This window comes from Mobula birostris, chromosome 2 (assembly GCF_030028105.1).
Source record: "Mobula birostris isolate sMobBir1 chromosome 2, sMobBir1.hap1, whole genome shotgun sequence".
In the NCBI taxonomy this organism is placed as follows: domain Eukaryota; kingdom Metazoa; phylum Chordata; class Chondrichthyes; order Myliobatiformes; family Myliobatidae; genus Mobula; species Mobula birostris.
The window spans coordinates 14,260,129-14,283,862 of NC_092371.1; the positions used below are offsets into that span (position 1 = coordinate 14,260,129).

A 23,734-nucleotide genomic window follows, 5' to 3' on the forward strand; every position below is an offset into this window, starting at 1 on the left:
AATTCCCTGTCAACCCGCTTTTCCTGTTCATGGTTTATGCTGCTTATTCAGAATTAATCTTTTGACGTAAAGTTCCCTGAATGACGATATGGACTGACGTGTCTTTTCACTCATGATTGTATAAGACCGCATAGCTTCAATCGGCAAGGCCACTACAATTGGCATACCCGTTTCTCATTGCTACCATCAAGGAGGAGTTACAGGATCCTGAAGACACGCACACCATTTCAGGAACAGACTTCTCCCTCTACCATCAGATTTCTGAATGGACAATTAATCCATTACACTACCTCACAATTCTACTTCTGTTTTTGTACCAGTTACTTTATTTAATTTTTATATTTGCTTCTTATTGTAATTTATAGTTTTTACTATTATGCATTGCAATTTTCTTCTGCCACAAATCAACAGATTTCACGAAATACGTAAATGATATTAAACCTGATTCTGATTCTGAATCTCAAGACGGGGTCAATTCAGCACTTACCAGGTTGCTTGACTCACCTCCGATGTGCGGAGGTCAGGAGAGCCCACAACGAAGAGTGTGGAAAGGGGGCTGGGGTGGTGGGAGGTAAGGGGAGAATGGGCAAGGGGACGGAGTGTGTACGAAACCACCACTATTAATAGATTCACGGCATTGGTTTGGTCTCCAGTTTTGGTGGGGACTTTCTCTGCTTGAGAAGGCACCGAGTCAAATACTTACACAATAAAACACATTCGGTAAGACGCACAGGAGACCTAGGTTTGATTGCCGTCAGTAGACACACTGCTTTAGATCTAAAAATATTTGCCACTCTTATGGTAAGTGTGGGATGATTTAGCTCAAGTTTAGCGCACTGGCATTCAACCGCACACATGTATGTAGCCAAATGAAAAGTCATTCCTTCTGGTGAAGACGTACAACACAGTGCAGATACCTCCCACACAACACATAATATAATATTACCACAAATAAAAATAAATTCTAGCAGGTTGACATTTAGTCACTCTTCACTTCATCAGCGATTCCCAGAAAGCTTCGCGATATTGTTTCCCTTCAGCCGAGGCTCAGAGTAGTTCTGATGAGACAAGGGTATCATATATGAACCACAAGATGGAGTTATAGGAAATTCATATTGATTGAGCCGTTTTCTCCAGGTGGAACTAAGTTATATGATAGGCGTGAGGAGGCCATTCGGACTGATCCGTCTACTCACAGTTAATAAAAAAAGTTAATCATCAGATTTTAACGAAACAATTTTTCGACGTTCTTTGCCGTTTCCTCGAGAGAATTTTACATTTCTTCTAGTCTCTGATGCAAAGAATTCCATAACGTCACTCGTGAAACCCTGGCCCTGCATCCTCCTGTTCGAGGTTCCCCGACTACTGCCACTAACATCTTAAAAACTAATCATATCACTCTTATTCTTCTTTGACTATGGATGGTCCTTCCCTCGCCTCCCCAACCCCCACAGTCCTACTCCCTGACCTACTCCCCGTAACCTTTGATGCCACGGCCGATCAAGGACCTATTAACCTCCGCCATAAATACACCCAACAACATCACCATAGCTGCCCGTGGTAACAAATTCCGCAAATTCAGTGGCCCCCTAATGAAATTCTCCGCATCTGTTTTAAATGGACTCTCCTCTATCCTGAGGCTGTGCCCTCTTGTCCCAGGCTTCCCCACCAAGGCAAGCATCCTTTCCACATCTACCATGTCTCCGCCTTTCCACATTGAAAAATTTTTAATGAGATCCCCTCCACCCATCCTTCTAAATCCAGCGAGTACCTGTCCAGAGCTATCAAGCGTTCCTCATATGGTAACCCTTTCATGCACAGAATCATCCATGTGAGCCTCCTCTGAACCCTCTCCAATGCCAGCACATCTTTTCTTAGAGAAGAAGCCAAAAACTGTTCATAATACCCAAGATGAGTCCTCACCAGTGCCTTATTAGGCCTCAGCATTACATCCCTGCAGCGTTATTTCCAAACTATTAAAGGGAACCGGAAGATTGTACTGAAACTTTAAACACAGTCTGAGGAATGCTTCTTGTAAAGCATCTCAGGCAGTCTTTAATCAGATTATACTTGCTGATTTGTGAGCAGTTTTGGGCCCCTTATCTAGGAAGGAATGTGCTTGGGGAGGATCCAGAGAAAGTTGACGAGAATGATTCCGGGAATGAAATGCTGAACGTATGAAGACCGTTTGATGGCTGGAGTTTAGGAGAATAAACTGGAGTGGGGGATCTCAGTGAAACATACTTAACAATGAAAGGTCCAGGTAGACTGGACGTGGAGAGGATGTTTCCTATAGTGGGGAGGTCTGAGACCAAAGACCCAGCCTCAGAATAGAGGGACATTCCATTAGAACAGAGAAATTTCTTTATCGAGTGGGTGGTGAATCTATGGAATTCGTTGCCACGGACGATTGTGGAGGCATATTTAAAGCGGAGTTTTATTGGTTGTTGATTAGTAAGGACGTCAAAGGTTACGGAGAGAATGTAGAAGGATGGCGCTGTGAGAGGGATAATAAATTGGTCATAATGGAATAGCGGAGCAAGCTCGCTGGGCTGAATGGCCTAATTCTGTTCCTGTGTCATGTGGTCTTATGGTTTTTGATTTAAAACCACGCTGTTTTCCCTCTCAGGCCAAAGACTTCTTGATCCGATGCGGGCTTTTAACTTCTCCAAATGCCTCTGCTGTTGTCCAAACAGCGGTCTTTACTGCTCAAATTCAAGAGTCAAGATCGTTTATTGTCATTCTTCAGCTATATCGAATAAGAACGATTGTTTCTTCGATGCGATGCAGCATAAAAACATAATGGAAACACAAAGTACAATAAATACAGAGTCAATCCAATAAGACGGATTGTACAATAACTGAGCTGCAGCGTAAGTTGAAACCAGAGGCGGAACAACCCCGAAAGTGACCGTTGATTACTGCAATACAGTTTTTTAAATAACGTTACAATATATTTAATTTATAGGAAGGTAAATTCAAAATGATAACACAGAGGAAAGCTTTGAGAGGAGATTTACGCACACTATGCAAAAAAGACTCAGTTCTTCACTTAAGGTTTGGAATATGCCAGAATCGCGACATCAGTGTTAGTCCAACATTCTATTGACGTATCAAATGAGCCCGCACAAATCTTGTCAATCCTGTAGCGTCTGATGATTCGATCAGTGGGTTTCAGTGTGACCCCAGGTTCAGTCCATTTCTTCGTAACCCTTCAACCAGATTCTCATCTGCGGGGAGAGGATGTTGCAGCGAACTCGAAGGAGGCGTGAAGGATCGGTGCTTGGGACTGGAATGTATAGCAAACATTGGCAATCAATGATATCGCACAGCATGACCTACCATTTTGCAACAATCATGACTGTGCCAACTTTCCTCTGCGAGGTAAACCCTTAAGTAACTGCAGCAGATTACTAAAGTATGGCTTCCGCTTCATAATTCCCTGTTGACTCCGTTCATACCCATCATTATTTTGTACCCAATCCGAAACATCAAATTTGTGAATCTTACAACGGGTTGCAGTCACCATACGTACCTGAGCCGCAGTGCCGTGTACTTGGTGCGTCGCCAATTGACGATGGGTCCCTGTGCAATGAAAGAGCACGAATTGGAACAATTATTTGGTCTGGCCAGCTTATAATTACTTACAGAAATGTCATATGTCAGCAATCCTAATATGACAGTAGACCCCAGTAAACCAGCTGTCGGGCTATGCTAATTACTTCAAATTCACCAGTGGTTCTCAGATGTGTCGCGACTTTCTTATTAATTTCCAAATATGACAATAAACCCCAACACGAGAATATTTCTCAGATACACAGACCGCTCCGTCATGGAATCCCATGTGCCAAGCAGGTGCTACACTTTGCCCAAGGTTGACCTGCAAGCTAGCAGAGGGAAAGAGGGCCTTACACCTCCTTTGGTCGAGACGTATCTCCACCCCTCCGCCCAAAGTGAAATTATAACATTTTCTCTGTACCATATTAACGTATTCATTTGGTATAATATCTGATCTGAAACCGATCCGGAAATTTTACAAGGAAAAACAAGAAGTGAAATGAGAAATATGAGAAAACACCTTATACACTTGAACGTACTTAGATTAATACTACCTAGGGCAAAAGTAGGAAGAGAAATAACAGATATTAAAAATCTACACAACAGTTAGATAAAACTTTTAAGGATACTAAACTTCAATGAAAGCACAATTCAGAAAAATGAAAGAATTATCATCACAAAAAAAGGGTAACCAGTGGAAGAGCATAACCTCCCATGGAAGACTTTCCATGATCCGAGCAGACCAGATGTCGACAAGGAAATGTCGAATGCCTGGCTCAGAGTTGAAGAACTCTTCCTTGTGGCAAGACATGACTAGGTGGGTAACAGAAAACATCAAAAATATATCATAAAAGACCAACAAATTGAAGACTATAAATTCAAAAAATGCCCAGAAAACCGGCAACAATCCAACATATTACAGGACACTGCAGCAATTTAACTCAATCTGATTACTTACCCAGGCACTACTCATAAAATCCAAACTCATAAAAGACAGTATACCCTACTCCAAATATAAGCCTAATTCAATTTTAGATTCAAATTATATTATGACTGATGCATTATTACTGATAGGGCGATCTATAATAGCTGCCTGGATTATATATTACAGGAAAAATCAAGAAAGAACAACTGACTTAATAGATATAGCCATTCCAAACACACTTAACTTAGAGAAATCACAAAATGAAAATCATCAGATATGTGCAGAATTAAAAGAGAAAATTGAAAGTGTATAGATCATGAACAGGGTGTATGTTGTCCTAAAAGTGATATCTACAACTTGTATCTCCCCGACGTCTCTACACGGTTGGATTATTCTTTTAGGTCTGCACAGCAATATTTCTATAAACTTTCAGACAGCGACAATAATAAACACCTCTAGAATAGTACAAAGTTCCTAGCAATTGAGACTATTCTTGGCTATGTCCATACCTCAGACTTCACCAGATTGGTCCAGGAAAAATAATTCAGTAAGAATAATAATATGAGCAACATACACAGAGACACCACTGATGGTGGGATTGAGTACTCAGACCCCTACCCCCTGAGATTTCAGTCTAACTCCCCGCCACCACTCCCCTCCGCCTCCTCCATTCGAAACCCATTGACAGCAATTATCACACGGAGCCTTGAAACAGAGACCACAGTAACTGTTAATAGTTATATGGATATTTCTGGGAAAAGCCAACCCTCACCTGATCTCCGCTCTTTAGAGATCCGAATAATAATTAGGATAACCAGGAAGGCAAGGATCCCAAAGCGGATCACTGTGGGAAGACACCAGCCTAGAGAAAGACAATTGTTGTCAGGTGAAATCATGGTTTCCAAGCACATTTTATTCGAGCTTTCATTTGGTTGTAATAGGAGTGATTTTACATCAGTGGATGCTCTTTTAAATATTTATTTAAAATTCTTTACTCTCATAATTTTAGAAAGCTTTTGACTTCTGTTGCATGTCGTGCCCTGACCAACACACTACAGCAAATTCCCAATAGGTGTAAATGTATACGGTGAAAGGTTTGACCTTTGATCCTAAGCTATAATGTACGACCAGAAACCCATGGCAACGTTAACCAAAGAACGACTCAAAGAATGAAATAACGCATGAGGCCATACGGCTCCTCAGACCGTTTCTTCGCTTTGCCTCGCAGCCACCTTGACCTTTCCAATCATTTCCCTAGCTGCCGTGTCTAATTCCCGGAAGCCTTTCCCAACCATACTGTGAGATCGTCACGGACATCAAAGACTTAAGAAGGAGGTTCAACCCCAGCTGTTCAAAGGCCAGCCAGTGGTGGAGATAAGCAGATACTTAAAAACGAATAAGTACAAATTAATGTTGACTGTGACGTTATTAAACCAGCGAGTTATTCCAGCAGACATAAGACCGTAAGACATAGGAGCAAAATTAGGCCTTTCGGCCCATAGCGTCTGCTCCGCCATTCCACCACATATCAGTATCAATACTTTATGTACAAAACATCGCCTCACCTTGATCTGGTTCAATGGTGATATGGGACACGCTCTTGATTATCATCTTTCCCGCACCCCCGAGTTGTGCGATACAGGTGCAGACTCCGGCGCTCACCCAGGTTTCCACTGGGACCGGCGCCTGACTTCTAACACTATAGCTCTGGTCTGGGTCAAGCCTGCCGGTATCGCTCCATCCTTCCGTGATCTGTCCGGATATGTTCCAGTAAGTGACAATATGGATGGAAGAAAGGCCGCCGACCAGACACACCAGGTGAACCGACCCGTTTCTCTCAGACGGCGGGACAAATACCAGCATGTAGGTCCGATTGGTGGAGCTGTCTGGACAGAGATTGGGACATCGTTAACTGCAGCTTCACACGAAGTCCATGGCGGAGTATTATCCCACTGTCGAGTTCTCTTACCTCCAACCAGGAGTGTGGGTCCCTTCGCAAGCCACGAATGCCTTCTAGAACAGTAGTAGGAACCCGAATCCTCCACACGGACGTCCCGGAGTTCCAGCACTGATGTGCGATCGCCAGAGCCTTTTTTGTAAGTGGTCCGACAGCCGGTTTTTTTGCATTCCGTGGATTTGATCGCTACCGGGGGTTCGTCCGCACGCTGTTTGTACCAGAACACAGGGCTTGCGATCTCCACTCTGTACGTGAGTTCGCAGGAGAGTTCAACCATCTGACCGATATCTGCTGTCAGTACAGCTGGACTTTCAGAAAGCGGCTTTGGTTCTGCAACTGGAATTATTATCAGTTAATTAAAATTATCTACTACGGAATCAAAGAAAGTCGGATTTGTCTTACTTGCTAAGGTATCTCAACAACACCTAACGTTCGACCAGAAGGAAAATACACGTTAACTAGGTCAAAATTTTATGAGTTTTCCTTTATTCATTTACACGATGTGTAGCCGGCAAAATTAGTTTGTCCATGATTCCGCAGGTGACTTTAAATTGAGATGTTTCGTGACCATATCAGGCAGGGCCGCCAAACATTCTGGATTGGGTTTCGCGTTACATACGGGCACAAAGAATCAGTGCGCCAGATACGAATCATCAATAGAAAAGAGCGAGACTTAACGAGAAAATTATTTAGAATTTATCTAGGTTGTTTTAGAATCAGCATTAATAAGATTCTAGCTTTGTAACCCAGATTCATATAATTCACTAAAATTAATTTCCCCAATCTCGTGTGATATAGGATGCAGAGAGCGGGGCGAAGATCGTGTGGGTAACTTAATCCCGATCATTGATCTGGTTTTAGAACCGAGCAACATTTCCACTGGGATAACAAACATGCATGAACCCGTTTCTTCCAACATTTCGGGCGATCTTCTTTTGAAGTTCTCAAGGCCGACTCACTCACCGCAAACACGAAACATCTGAACGGTAACGAACAGGGTCAAAACTTCCATCAACATCTGGACTCGGGTCGGTATTCGGCGGCGCTGTGATCGTCTCCCAGGAGTGGGACTGATTCCAGCCGCGGCTCTGTGCAGCCTCTTAGCTGCCATGGACACTGCTCGGTGCCGAAGTTCCGGGGCGGGGCCTATACATCCAACCTACGCCTTGTGCGTTTTGCACCAGGTTACCGCGTCTGTTCGTCACAAGATCAAACGGCTATGGAGAATTGTTCAGAACGTCTGCCAAACAGAGCATGGTTTGACCATGGTTTCCAGGATGTAGACATGTGCATCGCTAACAAAAGCCGCATTCATTTCCTCTTTCCCGCAGAAGCTGGCGATGAGTCAACTGTGTGTACTTACTGCAGCCCCTCTTGTAAGGGTACCAGAGACATTGGCTGAACACAGATGTAAAATATAGGGTAATTCAGGATTTGGAGGAGAACCTACAGCGGTGTATTCCCGCCCCTGTTACACTTGAACTGCTTGCTCAGGGTTCGGGAAGAGCTGTTGGAGTTGTCTGGGAGAGTAACTGAAGTCAATTTTAATGGGGTTACTTTACAATGAGCAATACCGAGTTTGCCTTGTCAGAACTGCACCAATAGAGAGCAGCAGATAGTATTCCATTGCATTCGTGACCTGTGTTAAGGTAGAAATTGATGGTGTTGTCAAAAAGTATTAGACTACTCGCTCTGGGATTACAACCTCTGACATGTTCTTGCAGTCACTATATTCATACAGCGAAAGGCGTTTATAATTCATGGTGATTCCTATAACGTTGTTGAAATGCGGAGGCTTGCAAGGCATTGGTAAGACAGCAGTTGGATTATTGTGAGTAGCTTTGGGCGACTTATCTCAGGGAGGACGAGGTTCCATTTGAGATGGCATAGAGGAGGTTCACCAGAGTGACATTGGGAATGAAAGAGTTAGCATCTGAAGAGCGTTTGATGACACAGTGTTTGTACTTGCAGGAGTTTAGAAAACGGTGCTGCTGGTTGTGGTGGGGTGGGGTGGCATCTCATCAAAACCAATCCAATATTGAAAGACCTATTTAGAGTGGAGGTGGAGACGATGTTTCCAATTGTGGGAGAGTCTATGGCCAGAGGGCACAACCTTAAAATAGTATGACGTCCCTTCAGAACAGTGATAAGGAGGAATTTTTTAGCAAGAGGGTGGAGAATCTTTGAAACACATTTCCACAGCTGGCTGTGGAGGCCATGTATTGGATGTATTTAAAGAGAAGATTGCCAGGTTCTAGATTGGTCAGGGCATCATATGCTTCGGGGGAAAGGCAGGTTGAAAGCGAAATAAATCACACATGACAGAATAGTGGAGCAGGCTCGATGCGCTGAATAGCCGAATTCTGTTCCTATGTCACATGGCTACAGGATTACGCAGGATTCGTTGAAGTGACATTAAATATGGATGCAGATCCTGTTGGAGTGGCCAGTGCCCCAAGAATATGTTCATCTGGTGTTATATTTCTATTTATTTATTTAAAATTGATTGTTGTTCACATTGCGCTTCTCGTGTTCACAGAATGTAACATGGGGCACAGTATACGAGGTTAATTTCCACAAATATGCTGGTTGTGGGCTGCAGTGTCTTCAATGTGACATATAACATTAATGCTGAGAGGCTGACCTTTGGGCAGCAGCGTCCAAACAACGAAAACAGGAAACCCACACAGAGGTTATAATTCGGTCACGTTTTCCACTTTAACTGTTAACTGTTGCTGCAACTGTTTATCAGTATTTGAAGCGCCTGAAAATGAAATAGATGCATTGTGAGTGAGTCTGCCTACGATTTCCACAGTAGTTGTTCACTGTACGTCTATGATGACAGCTCGTCCTGCTGCCTTTGTATCAGGGTCTGATTCAATTCCTTGTTTCTGAAGGTCAATTCCCTCTCGAACACCGATTTGGTTATGGCACAATGCGGCTATTTCGGTCCAAAACCAGCAGTTGTGCTTTGAATTGAAAATTAAGTCCATTTCACTCTTTGTCCCTTATCACTCTTCAGTTCTGATGAAGGGCCTCGGCCCGAAACGTTAACGGTTTATCTTTGTCCAAAGAATCTACCGGAATTCTGAGTGTTTCAGAATTTGGTGAGTCTACTCTGAAAGTCGCTACCTCTCATAAGGGCGCCCTAATGGCGACTCTTCTTCTTCTTAACCCCTACTGCATTATAGGCCGCTGACAGCATCTTTACAGAATCCTTTGTCCTGGGCCAGTCTTTCAAATTGTCCCCAGGCGGAGCCCACCTTCGAAAAAGTTGGACCACCCGCGATGAACTTTGCCCACCCATGCATGTGGCCTTTGGGACTTCGGTTGGCGTATCTGTAGGTATGTGTTTTTACGGGATGGGGTTGTTAGTCCCATGTCCAAGCCTCAGCCTTTCGCAACCGGGCGTGAGGCGGCCCCTGTAGAATTTAACTGCTGCTTCTGCTTTCACGTAACTCATGAGAGCATAAGAAATAGGAGCAGGTGTAGGCCATCTAGTACGTCGAGCCTACTTCGCCATTCAATAAGATCATGGCTGACCTGGCCATGGACTCATCTCCATCTACCTGCCTTTCCACAACGATCCTTAATTCTCCTACTATGCAGAATATATCCGACCTTGTCTTAAATATATTTGCTGAGGTAGCCTCCATTGCTTCATTGGGTAGAGAATTCCACCGCTCCTCTGCACCGCCTCCAAAGCCAGTATATCTTTCCTCACCAGATCCTTGTACAATTGCAGCATAACCTCCCTGCTCTTGAATGCAATTCCTCCAACAATGAAGTCCAACATTCCATTTGCCTTCTTGATAGCCTTCTGCAGCTGCAAACCAATCTTTTGTGATTCATGTACAAATACTCCCAAGTCTCCTTTTGCATACTGAAAGATTTTACCGTTTAAATAATAATCAGTTCTTTCGTTTTCCCTTCCGAAGTTAATGACCTCGCATTTGTCAAGACTGTACTCTATCTTCCAGACCCTTGCCCAGTCACTTGACATACCTATATATATCTGCAGACTCTCCGTATCTTCTGCACAATTTGTTTTTCCACTCAATTAGTATAATCAGCAAACTTAGATACACTGCACTCGATCCCGTTTTCCAGATTGTTAATGTCTATCGTGAATAGTTGCGGGCCCAGCACCAACCCCTGCGGCACTCTGGTCACCACTGATTGCGAACCACAGAAACAAATGTCCCAGCTCTCTGCTTTCTATTAGTTAACAATCCTTTATCTATGGTAATACTTCACCCCCTACTCGATACATCCTTATCTTATAGATTAGTCTTTTATGCGGCACCTTATCGATCACCTTCTGACAGTCCAAATATTTAACGTCCAACTATTCCCCTCTATCCACTGTGCTCGTTATATCCTCAAAGATCTCCAGTACATTTGTCAAACAGGACCTGCCTTTGCTGAATCCATGTTGCGTTTCCCTGATTGATCCATTTTTTTCAATTTCGTCTTTAATGATAGTTTCAACTATTTTCCACGCTACAGATGTTAAACTAACTGGCCTATAGTTGCCTGTCTTTTGCCTACATCCTTTTCTGAGCAGTGGCGTGACATACGCCGATTTCAATCCGTCGGGACCTGTCCACAGTACAGGGAGTTTGGTAAATTATTATCAAAGCTCTAATGTAACTTCTACCATTTCTTTCAGTACTCTGGGATGCATTCCATCAGGACCAGGGGACTTGTCTATTTTTAGGCCCACAAGTTTGTTCAACACTAACGTTTTAGTGATAGCTATTGGATTGAGGTCCTCGCCTCCCATCGCATCCATAACATCTCTTTTGGCATGTCAGACGTGTCCTGCACCTTGAAGGCAAACACAACATAGTCCTTCAAAGCCTCTGCCATTTTCTCATTACCCAATATCAAGTTCACTTTGTCGTCCTCCAGGGGACCTGCCTACACTTTAGCCACCCTTTTCTGCTGTTTATAATTATAAAAAAAGTTACTATCCGTTTTTATATATTGTCCTAGTTCATATTCATAATTTAGCTTCCCGTTCTTTATTGTTCACTTAATGGTTCTTTGTTGATTTTTTAAGTGTCTCCAATCTTCCAGTTTCTCACTAGTCTTGGTGATTTTTTATGCACGAGCTTTTAATTTGTTGCCTTCTTTTATTTCCTTACTTATCCAAGGCTGGCTCTCTGCACCTTTACTTTCCTTGCTTTTAACTGGAATGTACTTTTTGTTGAGGACATCTTTGTTGAACTCGCTCTCACTTCTCTCCATGCCACCCATTGCTATCTACTTCCGTTTCTTTCCCACTTGTGTGACCAACAAGTTTGATGTTAAATCTGCTGCTACTGATTACTGCCTCGTGCGAGTTCCGCCTTGTTCTCAATCTGAAAGTTTTATATATTTCCCGATTTCCAGGTTGGATTCATTAGGGATGATCGTTATGACCTCTCCTCCAACCCAGTCTTGCAGTCAGCCACTATTCTCCAGCTTGTCAAAAACACACGAGAATCAGCAGATGCTGGAAACCGTGTGCAGCACAAACAAAATGCTGGAGGAACTTATTAAGTCAGGCAGCATCTATGAAGGTGACCTGATGAAAGTACTGGGCCCGAAACATCGACTGCTCATTCCCCTTCATAGATACTTCCTGATCTGCTGAATTCCTTCAGCACTTTGTGTGTGTGTGTGTGTGTGTGTTCCTTACTCCCAACAAACTATTTGATAAAGTTGGCTTCCTCTTTCGCCTTTTTTTTTTGTTAATCGGTATCATCTCTAAGTTCTAGTGCCGCCCTGGTGAAACTCCTACTATGGTACCTTTTCCAAAGCCTGTAATATTGTGCAGATCAAATCCAGGGAGCTTATAGAAATACATGGAAATACACGTAACTTCACTGAACTGTTTTCTTTTTGTGGCTAGTTGGGTGAGAGGTGTGGGTCGGCTAAGAGGGAGAAGCCTTGGGATGGAAACATTATTAGCAATTCATTTTTGATCCGTAGAAGTTGAACATTACACCGGGGTTTACCCCACTTCAGACTGCACCTCACCAAATGCACTGAATTCATTTGCAATAACATTTGGAACGCTGGCTTTCGTACACTCAATAGTCGTTTTATTATGTGTACTTATTAACGTGTCTGCCAAGTGCATGCTCGTGCTCTTGAATTTTGAATCACTCCAGGATTCGACGTGTTGTGCATCCATAAAAGCTCCTTTGCACATCGCTGTTGTAACGCGTGATTATTTGAAATATTGTCGCCTTCCTGTCAGCTTGATCCAGTCTAGCTATTTCCCTCTCATCTCCCTCAGAAACAAGGCGTTGGCGCCCACAAAATTGCCACACACTCGATGTTTTTATTTGTTTTCCTTTCCAGACTCGGTTAACTCTAGATATTGTTGTTTATGAAACTCCTTGGAGATCAGTAGTTTCGGAAAGATGTTATTAAACTGGAAAGAAGGCAGAAAAGGTTTACAAGGGCATTAGGACCCGGGGCACGACTTACATGGATACGTTAGACAGACCCGGACTTCACTCCTTAAAAAGTGGGAGACTGAGAAGTGATCTTATAGTGGGTATAAAATCACGAAGTGCAAATATGTTGTGAAAGTCTTTATTCACAGAGTTAGGTTATCAAGAAATGGAGGGCATAGGTGTCAAGTGATAAGGGAAAGAGGAGAGTAACTTTAGGGACAACTTTTTTAAACAAAGGGTGGTATCTGCGTGGATTTGGTTGAGAGGTGTACAATGAAAACTTTAAAAGGACAGTTAAAGGTACGTACATAGGAATTGTTGCGAGGGATATGGTTCAAGCACAGGCAAGTGGGACATACTTGCATGGACCATCTTGATCAGCATGGACCAGTTGGACTGAAAGACTTGTTTCCGTTCTGTGATTCTATGACTCTGCTTATTTAACGCCTGTTTATATAGCTCACAGTCATTTTTAATATTACTTATGCGAGGTGGTTTGGGCTTGATGACAATTTCTATGCATCCATTCTAAAAACGTGGGCAACGATGCGAAGAGACGGTCATGCATTTCCACAGCGCGTTTCATGTCCTGAATGCTGGCCAGTGGCTTTTCTTTCCTCATGCGGTTTCTGAGACGTGCCAGTCAATGGCAAGATCGGGGACTGTAAAGAGAAATGTAAATCTGAATAATCAGTTAGCACAGAACATCCCTGTGGCCATTCGTCTTAATAATAAACATACAGTTTTGGATGCAGTTGTGGGGGAATGACCTCCCAGCAGGTTGCCACGGAGACAGAGTTATTGGCACCGAGCTTGGGTTCATGGTTCAGAAGGGAATGTGGAAGAAGAATGGATCGGTAGTGATAGAGGACTCAATGGTCAGGGGAACATACAGGAGTTTCAGTGGACGTGAACAGGACATCCGAATAGTATGTTGTTTCTGAGGTGCCAGAGTCAGGGATGTCTCGGATCGCGTCTACAAAATTTTGGAGAGTGAGGGAGAGCAGCCAGACGACTTGGTACATATTGGTGCCAATGAGATAGGAAGGAAAAGCAGAGCTGTCCTGAGAAGAGAATTTAGAGAGCCAGGCAGAAGCTGAGAAGCAGGACCCCCCGGATAGTAATTTCTGGATTGTTGCATGTGCTATGCGCAAGTGAGGGTAGAAACAGGATGATTTGGCAAATTAATGTGTGGACGAGAAGCTGGTGTATGGGGCATGTCTTCCGGAATATTGGAATCTCTTCAGGGGGAGGTATAACCTGTTCATAATAATATTGTTTACTGCCTTAATGACTATCGCCCAGTAGCATTTACATCTACAGTAATGAAATGAAGAAATGTCATGACTAGACTGAACTCCTGCCTCAGCAAGGATCTGAACTAATTTCAATTTGCCTTTGCCACAATAGGTCAACGGCAGGTGCAATCTCAATGCGTCCTCACACGGCTTTAGACCAACTGGACAACACAGTCACCTATACTGTTCACCGACTATAGCTCACCATTTAATACCATCATTCCCACCATCCTGATTGAGAAGTTACAGAACCTGGGCCTCTGTACCTGCCTCTGCAAGTGGATCCTCGATTTCGTAACCAGAAGACCACAATCTGCGCCGATTGTGATAACATTTTCTCCACCCCGCGATCAACACAGGTGCACCTCAGGGGTGTGTGCTTAGCCCACTGCTGTACTCTCTATATACACATGACTGCGTAGATAGGCATAGCTCAAATATCATTTATAAATTTGCTGACGTTACTGCGATTGTTGGCAGAATCTCAGGTGGTGACGAGAGGGCGTACAGGAGTGAGATATGCCAACTAGTGGAGTGGTGTCGCAGCAATAATCTGGCACTCGACGTCAGTAAGACGAAAGAGCTGATTGTGGACTTCCGGAAGGGTAAGACGAAGGAACACATAGCAATGCTCACAGAGGGATCAGAAGTAGAGAGAGTGAAAAGTTTCAAGTTCCAAGGTGGCAAGATCTCTGAGGATGTAACCTGGTCCCAACATATGAATGCAGTTATAAAGAAGGCAAGACAGCGGCTATACTTCATTCGGAGTTAGGAGAGATTTGAAATTTCAACAAATACAGTCAAAAACCTCTATAGATGTACCATGGAGGGTATTCTGACAGCCTACATCACTGTCGGGTATAGAAGGGGTGCGACTGCACAGGACCAAAAAAATTTGCAGAGGGTTGTAAATTTGGTCGGCTCCATCTTGGGTACTAGCCAACGAAATATCCAGGACATCTTCAAGGAGGCAGCGTGTGTTATTAAGGACATCCAGCAGCCAGGGCATGTCCTTTTCTCACTCTGTTACCATCGGATAGGAGGTATGGAAGCCTGAAGGCAAACACTCAGTAATACAAGAACAGCTCGTTCCCCTCTGCCGTCCGATTCTGAAATCGACATTGATTCCTTGCACACTACCTCACTTTTTAATATATATTATTTGTAGATTTTACACGATTTAAAATCTATTCAATATACGTATATTGTAACTTATTCATTTGTTTATTATTTATTATTATTTTATTTTGTTATTTTTCTTCGATATTATGTATTGCATTGAACGGGTTCTGTTAAGTTAACAAATTTCATGTCACACGCGGGTGATAATAAACCTGATTCTGATTAAAAAGTGATGAGTTGCACGTGAACAAAAAGGGTGCCAGCAGGTTTGTTAGAACTGTTGGGAAGGTTTAAACTAATTTGCGCTGGGGGAGGTGGTGGAGGGAGGGGGAGGTGGGAATCGGAGTGAAGGGACCCAGGTTTGGATGAATGGTGATAAAGCAAAGATAGCGTGCAGTGTGCAGGAAGGGCAGGTAGATGATAGGACGTAATTACGGACAGCAGGGTGAGTATCAGTGCTTTAGGGATGCCGAATCAAAAAGGGTAACAAATACACAACTCAATGTGTTACATCTCAATGCACGGAGTATAAAAATAGGGTAAATAATCTCGCTGCAATATAACAGATTGTCAGGTATGGCAATTACAGAATCGTGGTTGAAGGATGGTTGTAGCCGGGAGAAGGATGCCCAAGGTTACACGTTGTATCGGAGGGATAGGAAGGTAGGCACAGGGGGTGGCATGGCTGCGCTGGTAAAATGGCATCAAACAGTAGAAAGATGTGATTGGAAGATTGTTAAATCCTTGTGGGCTGAGTTAAGAAACTGCAAGGGTAAAAGGACCCTGATGGCAGTTATATACAGGTCTCCCAACAGCAGCTGGGATGTGGACCATAGATTACAACAGGAATTAGAAGACGCGTGTCAAAAAGGTAAAGTTTTGATAGTGGTGGGAGATTTCAACATGCACGTCGATTGGGAAAAACAGGTTGGAAATGGATCTCAGGAGAGTGAGGTTGTTGAATGCCCACGAGATGGCTTTTCAGAGCAGTTTGTCGTAGAGCATACAAGGGGATCAGCTGTACTGGATTGTAGATGAACCAGAGATGATTAGCGAGCTTAAGGTAAAAGAACTCTTAGGAGTCAGTTATCAGAATATAATTGAGTTCAACTTGAAAATTAATAGTTGGAAAGAGAAGTCTGACGTAGCAGTATTTTAGTGGAGTACAGAAAATTAATGAATGAGCTTTTATTGAACTGCAGTTCAGTGAGGGTGGACTTCTCCTCTTAATCTCTCCTCGTTGCATGAAACCCATGTCCCACTATTTAATGAAACCATATTGCATAGTCCCTGATGGATGGGTCTTCTACTGTAGGAAGGGAGGGCTGGGCTGACTGGATAGTTCAACGAACGGAGGTTGAGTAGACAGGCCAAAATAAGCGACAGTGCAGAATGAGTTTAGTGAAAAGTGAGCAGCCCGAAAGACAATCATGAGAGAGCCCGGCAATGCCAGATTGCTTCCGAGAGAGCCTCCGATTAGCGTCACACCACGGACATTTGGAAATAAGAAGAGCGATGTCTTCATTTTGGAAAAGCCGTGGGTTCTATATTTTCTTTTCCCATGAGTGGATGGGTTGGTTGATTGGCACCCGTTTGTCTCGAACGACAAGGGATAATGACAATCATCATCACAAGCTTAGGCGGTGGGCCTGCAAATTCTGAGATCCTAGTCGCCAAGATCACCCTCTCGCCTTTCCAAAGGAAAGCTTATGAAACAATACTTTTGGCACCAGTTTGACTCCAGGAGCTGCCGAGTATGTTCAATGACGTCCAGCCAGGTGTGGTGCCAGAGGTCGGAACAAGTACAGTTGTTCTGTAGTTTAAGAAATGTTCCAGGCCGGTGAGTCTGACACCTGTAGTGGGAAATTTATTGGAACGCACTACTAAAGAACCGTATATATAGCGCAAAGGACCAATTATGATAGTCAGCGTAGCTTTGCGCGCGGTAGGTTATGTCTAACCAATCTAATACAGCTTTTCGAGGAAGTTTCCAGGAAAATTTATGAAGGGAATGCAGTGGCTGCTGTCTACATGAACGTCAGCAAACGTTGGACAGGATCCCTTTTGGGAGTTTGGTGAAAAAGTTTCAGTCACCTGGCATGAAATATGAAGCAGCAGGTGGTTTCCTGTCCGACTGAAGGCCCGTGACGAGTTCTGTGTCGCAAGGATTGATACTCGCCCCGTTGTTGTACATCAGCGAACTGGATGATAATGTGATAAACCGGATTAGCAAATTTGCCGATGACTGGGGGTATACTGGACAGTTTGGAAGTCTATCAGAGCTTGCATCGGGGTCTGGTACAGCGGGAAATATGGGCTGAAGAATGGAAGAAGGAATTTAGTGCAGAAGAGTGTGATGTGTTGCAATTTGGAAGGGCCAACCAGCTCTTACACGCTGAGCGGCAGGGCATTGAGGAGTACAGTAGAACAGGAAACTGGGAATGCGGATGAAAGTTGCGTCACAGGCCGATAGGGCTGTGAAGAAAACTCTTGTCATACAGGCCTTGATAAATCCATGGATTCATTAGAGGAGTTGAGGTGTGGTGTTGAAATTATATAAGATGTTGGTGAGGCCTAAGTTGGAGCATTGTGTGCAGTGTTGGTGACTTGCCCACAGGAAGGATGTTAAGAAGATTGAAAGAATGCAGGGAAAATTTTACAAGGATATTTCTGGGAATTGAGGACCTGAGCTATAGGGAATAGTTGAATAGCTTGGGTCTTTATTGCCTGGCAGGTAGAACACGGAGGGGTAATTTGATAAAGGTATACAAAATTATGAGGGGTAAATACAAGCGGAGGTTGGTTGAGACTACAAATTGAGGCCATGGGTAAAGGGTGAAACATGGAAAAGTTAAGGGGAACATGAGGAGAAACTTCTTCGCTCAGAGGGCAATGAGATGCCAGCTGAAGTTGTGGATGCGAGTTCGATTTCAGCATTTAAGAATTTGGAGAGATCCGTGGTTGGGTGAGTTGTGGGTGGGGGCGATGCTCCAGATGCAGGTCGATGGGACGAGGCAGCTTAACATTTCGGCACAGACTCCAGCAAATGCCTGCTTCTGCGCAGCAGTGTTCTATGACCCAATGAATCACTTGTTGAATCCCCAAATTAAGAATGTATTGAAGTGAACGGTATTGACAGGTGAGTGGAGGGTCACAGTATAACGGTATTGGGAAATTGCATTGGCGGAGTAGATGCAGTTTCGTACTTGCACTTCGACGGTTTAGCACTGCGAAATTGTACAAGCGTCCTAAACCTTATCTACATAAAACATATCGGTTTATATAATCCCCCAGTCGAACAATAGCGATTCTTTCCCAGTATTTCGACGTGACAGCGGTCACTCAGACAACTGGAAGAAAACAAATGACCCGGTCTGTTTATTTGACTACTCTGTTCTATTCATTACAAGAGAGCCCACAAACAAATAAGTTTATTGATCTTTCACTTTAGTTGGAATGTCCGAAATTGTGACAGGCGATATGGAAATGAAAACTGATTATTTAGTTAGCTTGTCATCTCTCGTCTGAGACACATTCTCAGTGCTCTCTGCTACCGCCACATGGTCACTCGTGGAATTTTCAGGAGCTCCCTTTCCCGCTTCTTTGCACCTTACCCACTGCAGGCTAGGCCTGTTCCCAGCTCCTGACAAATACACTTTAACTTATACAACTAACAAACCACTTGGTTTCAGAATTTGCTGGGTATTATTAGGAATGGAGGTGTACAATACACTGACATACTGAAATATCATGAGCATTCTAGGCATAATTTTGTTTTTATAATGCCAGAATTCGATTTCACCGATGGAGTAATTCACTGCCTGAAAAGAAGCAAATCAAGTCCACACATTATCCAGAAGCGTAAGCAAATTCGGATTAATAATACTTCAGAAAAATTGTGAAGACTCCAATCACATTCTTTTCCAGAGAACCTAAATTCCTGGGCTTCTTCATTTGATTTATGTGTATTTCTGGCCATAAAGTCACCTGTGACTGGAATTTTAGTCTTTGCACCTGTTTGGGCCGTGAGCTTTTCGTCTGCTCGTTTGCCCCACGAAAGCCAAAAATGTGGAAGTTTCATATCGTGGGTTTAACTTCCCTGCGAGTTTGAAGTTTCAGAGCTGATTTTAATGTGGAGATTAAGATGATTTGAAATGCAGTTCTGTTGACTGGCTAGAAAGAAGGGGAAAGCTACTGCTTGTTGTTGATGGTGACGGAGGAGTTGAGTTATGGAAAAGTTTAGAATGAGGGAGATAATCTTGTAAACAAAGGCAGACTGCTCAGCAGTGGCCTCCGGCAGAACCGTTCTTCAAGTTGTGGTGAAATCGGCAACCCTTCCTCAGAAGCTTCTCGGAACCTGCAATCAGCTGTCACCAGGTTTGTATATGGCCCAAGTACAGAGCAAGAGACACTGAAGCGGGTCGATAGTTCACAGACTTGAAGGCGAAGTTAAAGGGAAAAGAAAGCAATAAACGCGAGGGCAAAAAAGACTGTCAACTAAAACTCTCAAATGGAAAACGAAGCATACACTGCGCCTGAACGGAATAACTAAGTATAAAACGAATACTGCTAGTCTTCAGAGTCAGTTGAATCGACAGTCCAAGTTCTTAGGCAGGGTCGAATGCAAGCAGGCAGCGAAGCGTTGCTGTGCTAGGTTCAAGTCCCGACAAGCACAAAGACGGAAAGAATGGAGTCAAATACTATCACAATGAGATAATAATTAGCTGGCATGTGCATATCCACGTGCGCAATTGCCGTATCTAATGTACTGCCGAATCCGTGGTTATGACATCAGTTCTGTATGTCAAAGTAGAGATTGCTTAAGTACCCCAAAGTAAAGAGATTTGGGATCAAATTGCAAAGTTCAAAGTAATTTTAATATCAAAGTACACATATATCACCGTATATGAAGCTGGTGGAGATAATAAGTAAATCAACGAACCACAACATAATCAATGAAAGACCGCACCCAATAGAATGGAAATACACCCTGCTAGCAGAAGACAACAACCTGTGTAAAAACAAAATAAAAGTAAAAAAATAAGTAAATAAAGAACCAATACATAGAGAACATGAGTAAAGACAGCATGGTTTGGGTGGTGTGTGTGATGGACTTGACGGTATCTGTTACTTTCTGTAGGATTTTCCGTTGAACGGCATTGGTGCGTTTCCATGCGAGGCCGTGAGGCAAACAGTCATTACACCCTCCACTACACACCCATGGAAGTTTGCGCAAGTTTTGGATGTCATGCCGATACTTAGGAAGCTTCTAAGGAAGTAGAGACGGTGCCATGCTTTCGTTGTAACTGCAACAAACCTTCCACGTCCGCAAAATCTGCTTTCTGTTCCCCTGCTATAGAGTGCCCGATGATGACAGCTCTCCTCTTCTCCGTCCCACCCTTCTGCACCACAGGGTCAGACTCAGTGCCAGAGGACCTGCCACCGTGGCTCACCCCTGGTCAGTTGTCTCCGCCAACAGTATCCAGGACGGTATACTTTTTATTCAGAGGAATGGCTACAGGGTGCTGTGAACTATCTGTCTACTCACCTTCGCTTTCCCCCCTCTGACTGTCACCCAGTGACCTGCTTCCGGCAGCCTAGGTGTGACTACCTCCCTATAGCTCTCATCTATGACTGCCTCATTCTCCCTTATAAGTCAAATCTGCTGCTCCAGATTCCTTACACGGTCTTCCACGTGATTGATTAACGTTATAGGTAAGATTATGGCTTTTGCATTCAAGATAAACCGTGATGATAATCTGGCACTATCTTAAAGTTAGGTGGTTGAGGATCCACTCAGTTTTATTGACGCCTCTGGTCATTATTCCGTACAACAATCTTGTAACGCATGGTTATATCAGTTGCTGTCGCTTTCCTGTCAGCTCGCATTAGTATAGTCATGCTCCTCTGACCTATCTCATTAACAAGGTGTTTTCGTCCACAGACCTGTCGTTCACCGGGTTTTATTTTTGCTTCATTCTCTGTACACTTTCAGAAAATTTTGTTGCAGAAAAATCCAGGAGATACGCAGTTTCCGAGATACCCAAACCACCCCGTCAGGCACCCTCAATCATGTCAGGTTTAATGCCACGAAGATCCTCATTTTGATGTTGGGTCTCCACAATAAACGAACCTCTTGACCATGTCTGAATTCTTCCATGGATTGAGTTGCTGCCACAGGACTTGTTGATTAGATATTTGCAGTAACGATTAGCAATACCTAATAAAGTGGGCACTGAGTGTATACGTTAGTTGTGGGTATGATGTACTGACATCCAAAGCATTGCGACGTTTGTGGGTTGCTTTGGACTGTGCTGGTTGTTAACCCAAACATCGTATTTCACTGTGTGTGCCGACATATATGTGACAAATAAGACGAATCACATCCTTGCCTTTTTTCTTGGAATAACACGATATATTATGAAAGCGAGACTAAAGAGTTTAGTCCCATAGACGCACAATTAAATCCCATAGACACACTATTAAATTCCCACTCGGCGGGAGGAGAGAGAAGCAGCGCGCCGCGCGTGCGCAGCCCTCCGGTGAAAAATGATATCGTATCCGTTAAATAGGGGCCGTGGACAATTCTGATTTGACGGAGATAGACGTGAAATTACAAAGGAACATCTGGAAAAAATTCTGAAACTCTGGTTCGCTGCTGTCGTTACTGCGCGGTCGGGAAACTTGCGGAGGAAAGGCCTCAAAATCCCTGGCTTTGCCTGCTGTTGGCGACCGAGATGGAGGTCGAATCGTTCGGATCGAGATGGCGCTCAGTACTCGGTGTCGGAGAGCTGATCAGAGCTCGAAGTTTTCGGATGACTCAGAGTCGGACCGTGGTCGGCTATGGCAGGGAGAGTTTTTCTCTTTCTGCGTGAGATGTGGGACATTTGAGAGACTTCGAACTTTTACTGTGCTCATGGACTTCTTCATCAAGTTATAGTATTGTTGCACTGTTGTAACTATATGTTATAATTATGTGGTTGTGTTAGTGTTTTTCAGTCTTGGTCTGTCCTGTGTTTTGTAATATCACACCGGAAGAAATATTGTATCATTTCTTAACGTATACATTACTAAATGACAATAAAAGAGGACTGCGTGTCTGCATAATCTAAAAAAAAATCCAGTTACTCCTCACGAAGGGTCTCGGCCTCAAACGTCGACTGTACCTCTTCCTAGAGATGCTGCCTGGCCTGCTGCGTTCACCAGCAACTTTGATGTGTGTTGCTTGAAATTCCAGCATCTGCAGAATTCCTGTTGTTTGCTCAGTGACGGTTGTTTTCTGTTTATTTATGCAGGGTCGTGTGTATGTTTTATCGCGTTTTAACGGAATTTAGCGTATTTCGAGGATGGGAAGTGTCACATTATCATTTGTGGCTTCATAACAGGGCAAGGTTATCAGTAAAAACAAGTTAAAGTACTGGACAGGCGGAGTGTGATTGAATGGAAATAGATTCTGGAAGTTTTGACCCGCTTCTGCTATTCGCTTGTGAGAACTGTAGGGTCGAACGGCTTCCTTTTGCTGCTACGTTACAGGGTCTATGGAATAAATAGTCTCGCTTGTATGCACGGTATTGACTGAGGAACACCCTTAACTTTTCCATGCGAATTCTGAAAGTTACGACAGGGATTTGAACACTATTATGAATTTATAAACATCAACAAAAAATGGTAATTCGTGGGATATCAACAATCCGACAGGAATTCCGAAATTTGCTCCTAATACCCTTTGATTGTGATACTGTCCCGACCGTTAATTCCCCAATTTCTCCTAATTCCCTTTGGTAGCGGCACACCTGGCTCCCATCAAGACCTGCAGCATAAAAACCCCGGCTTTGCATCCACTCGTTGCCAGATCGTTGTTTAGCCAGTGTGGTAATTAACGCTTCCGGCCGCTTAGGATTGTGTATTCTAAGTTTTACTTCTGTATCGAGGTTTACCTGTGCAACTCCGTCTCTCTGTGTCAAAAAAAGTATTGTCTATCGCTTGCGTTTCTACGTTCCGTGTCAAGATAAGGATTGCCTGCCGCCTGCCTTTCTGTTTGCCATTCAACTCCAGCAACGCTTCGTGTCAGGTTCCAGCTACGTTGACGCCCTCATCAGCATCCTTACCCTATCTCCATGCCAGTGTCCTGCGTTTGGGTTCGCCTGGTCCTTGTAAAAGTTAAAGGCAGGGAGCAAAGATTAAAAAGCACTGTGAAACTTTATTAGTTTGGTCCTGAAGAAGGGTCTTGGCCCTAAAAGTCGACTGTTTATTAATTTCCATAGATGTTACCTGGCCTGCGGAGTTCCTCCTGAATGTTGTCTGTTTTGCTTTGGATTTCCAGCATGTACAGAATTTATTGTGTTCATAATTTCGGTGCTGTAAATATCTCAGATTTGTCCTCAGCTCTTTATGTTCCATTTAAATATCAGGCACATTCTCA

At 43.6% G+C, this 23,734-nt stretch overlaps 1 protein-coding gene across 1 annotated transcript; it reads right to left on the reverse strand.

The window, feature by feature from the left end:
* Positions 1-2,742: 2,742 nt before the first annotated feature.
* On the reverse strand, positions 2,743-7,507 carry LOC140207759 (uncharacterized). Its single transcript, XM_072276317.1, has 6 exons — positions 7,404-7,507; positions 6,453-6,776; positions 6,049-6,369; positions 5,256-5,345; positions 3,536-3,585; positions 2,743-3,289 (listed from the first exon to the last, which is right to left on the reverse strand). The coding sequence occupies exons 1-6, from the start codon at positions 7,456-7,458 to the stop codon at positions 3,227-3,229; spliced, it is 903 nt and encodes a 300-aa protein (XP_072132418.1). The 5' UTR covers positions 7,459-7,507; the 3' UTR covers positions 2,743-3,226.
* Between the last annotated feature and the right edge of the window lie 16,227 nt (positions 7,508-23,734).

Coding starts and splice junctions, on each gene's coding strand:
- LOC140207759 (XM_072276317.1), bottom strand. CDS start 7,458: ATGTTGATGGAAGTTTTGACCCTGTTCGTTACCGTTCAGATGTTTCGT. Junction 5,346..6,048: donor CACCATTGAACCAGATCAAG/GTGAGGCGATGT, acceptor GTCTTTCTCTAG/GCTGGTGTCTTCCCACAGTG. Junction 3,290..3,535: donor TACACGGCACTGCGGCTCAG/GTACGTATGGTG, acceptor TATACATTCCAG/TCCCAAGCACCGATCCTTCA.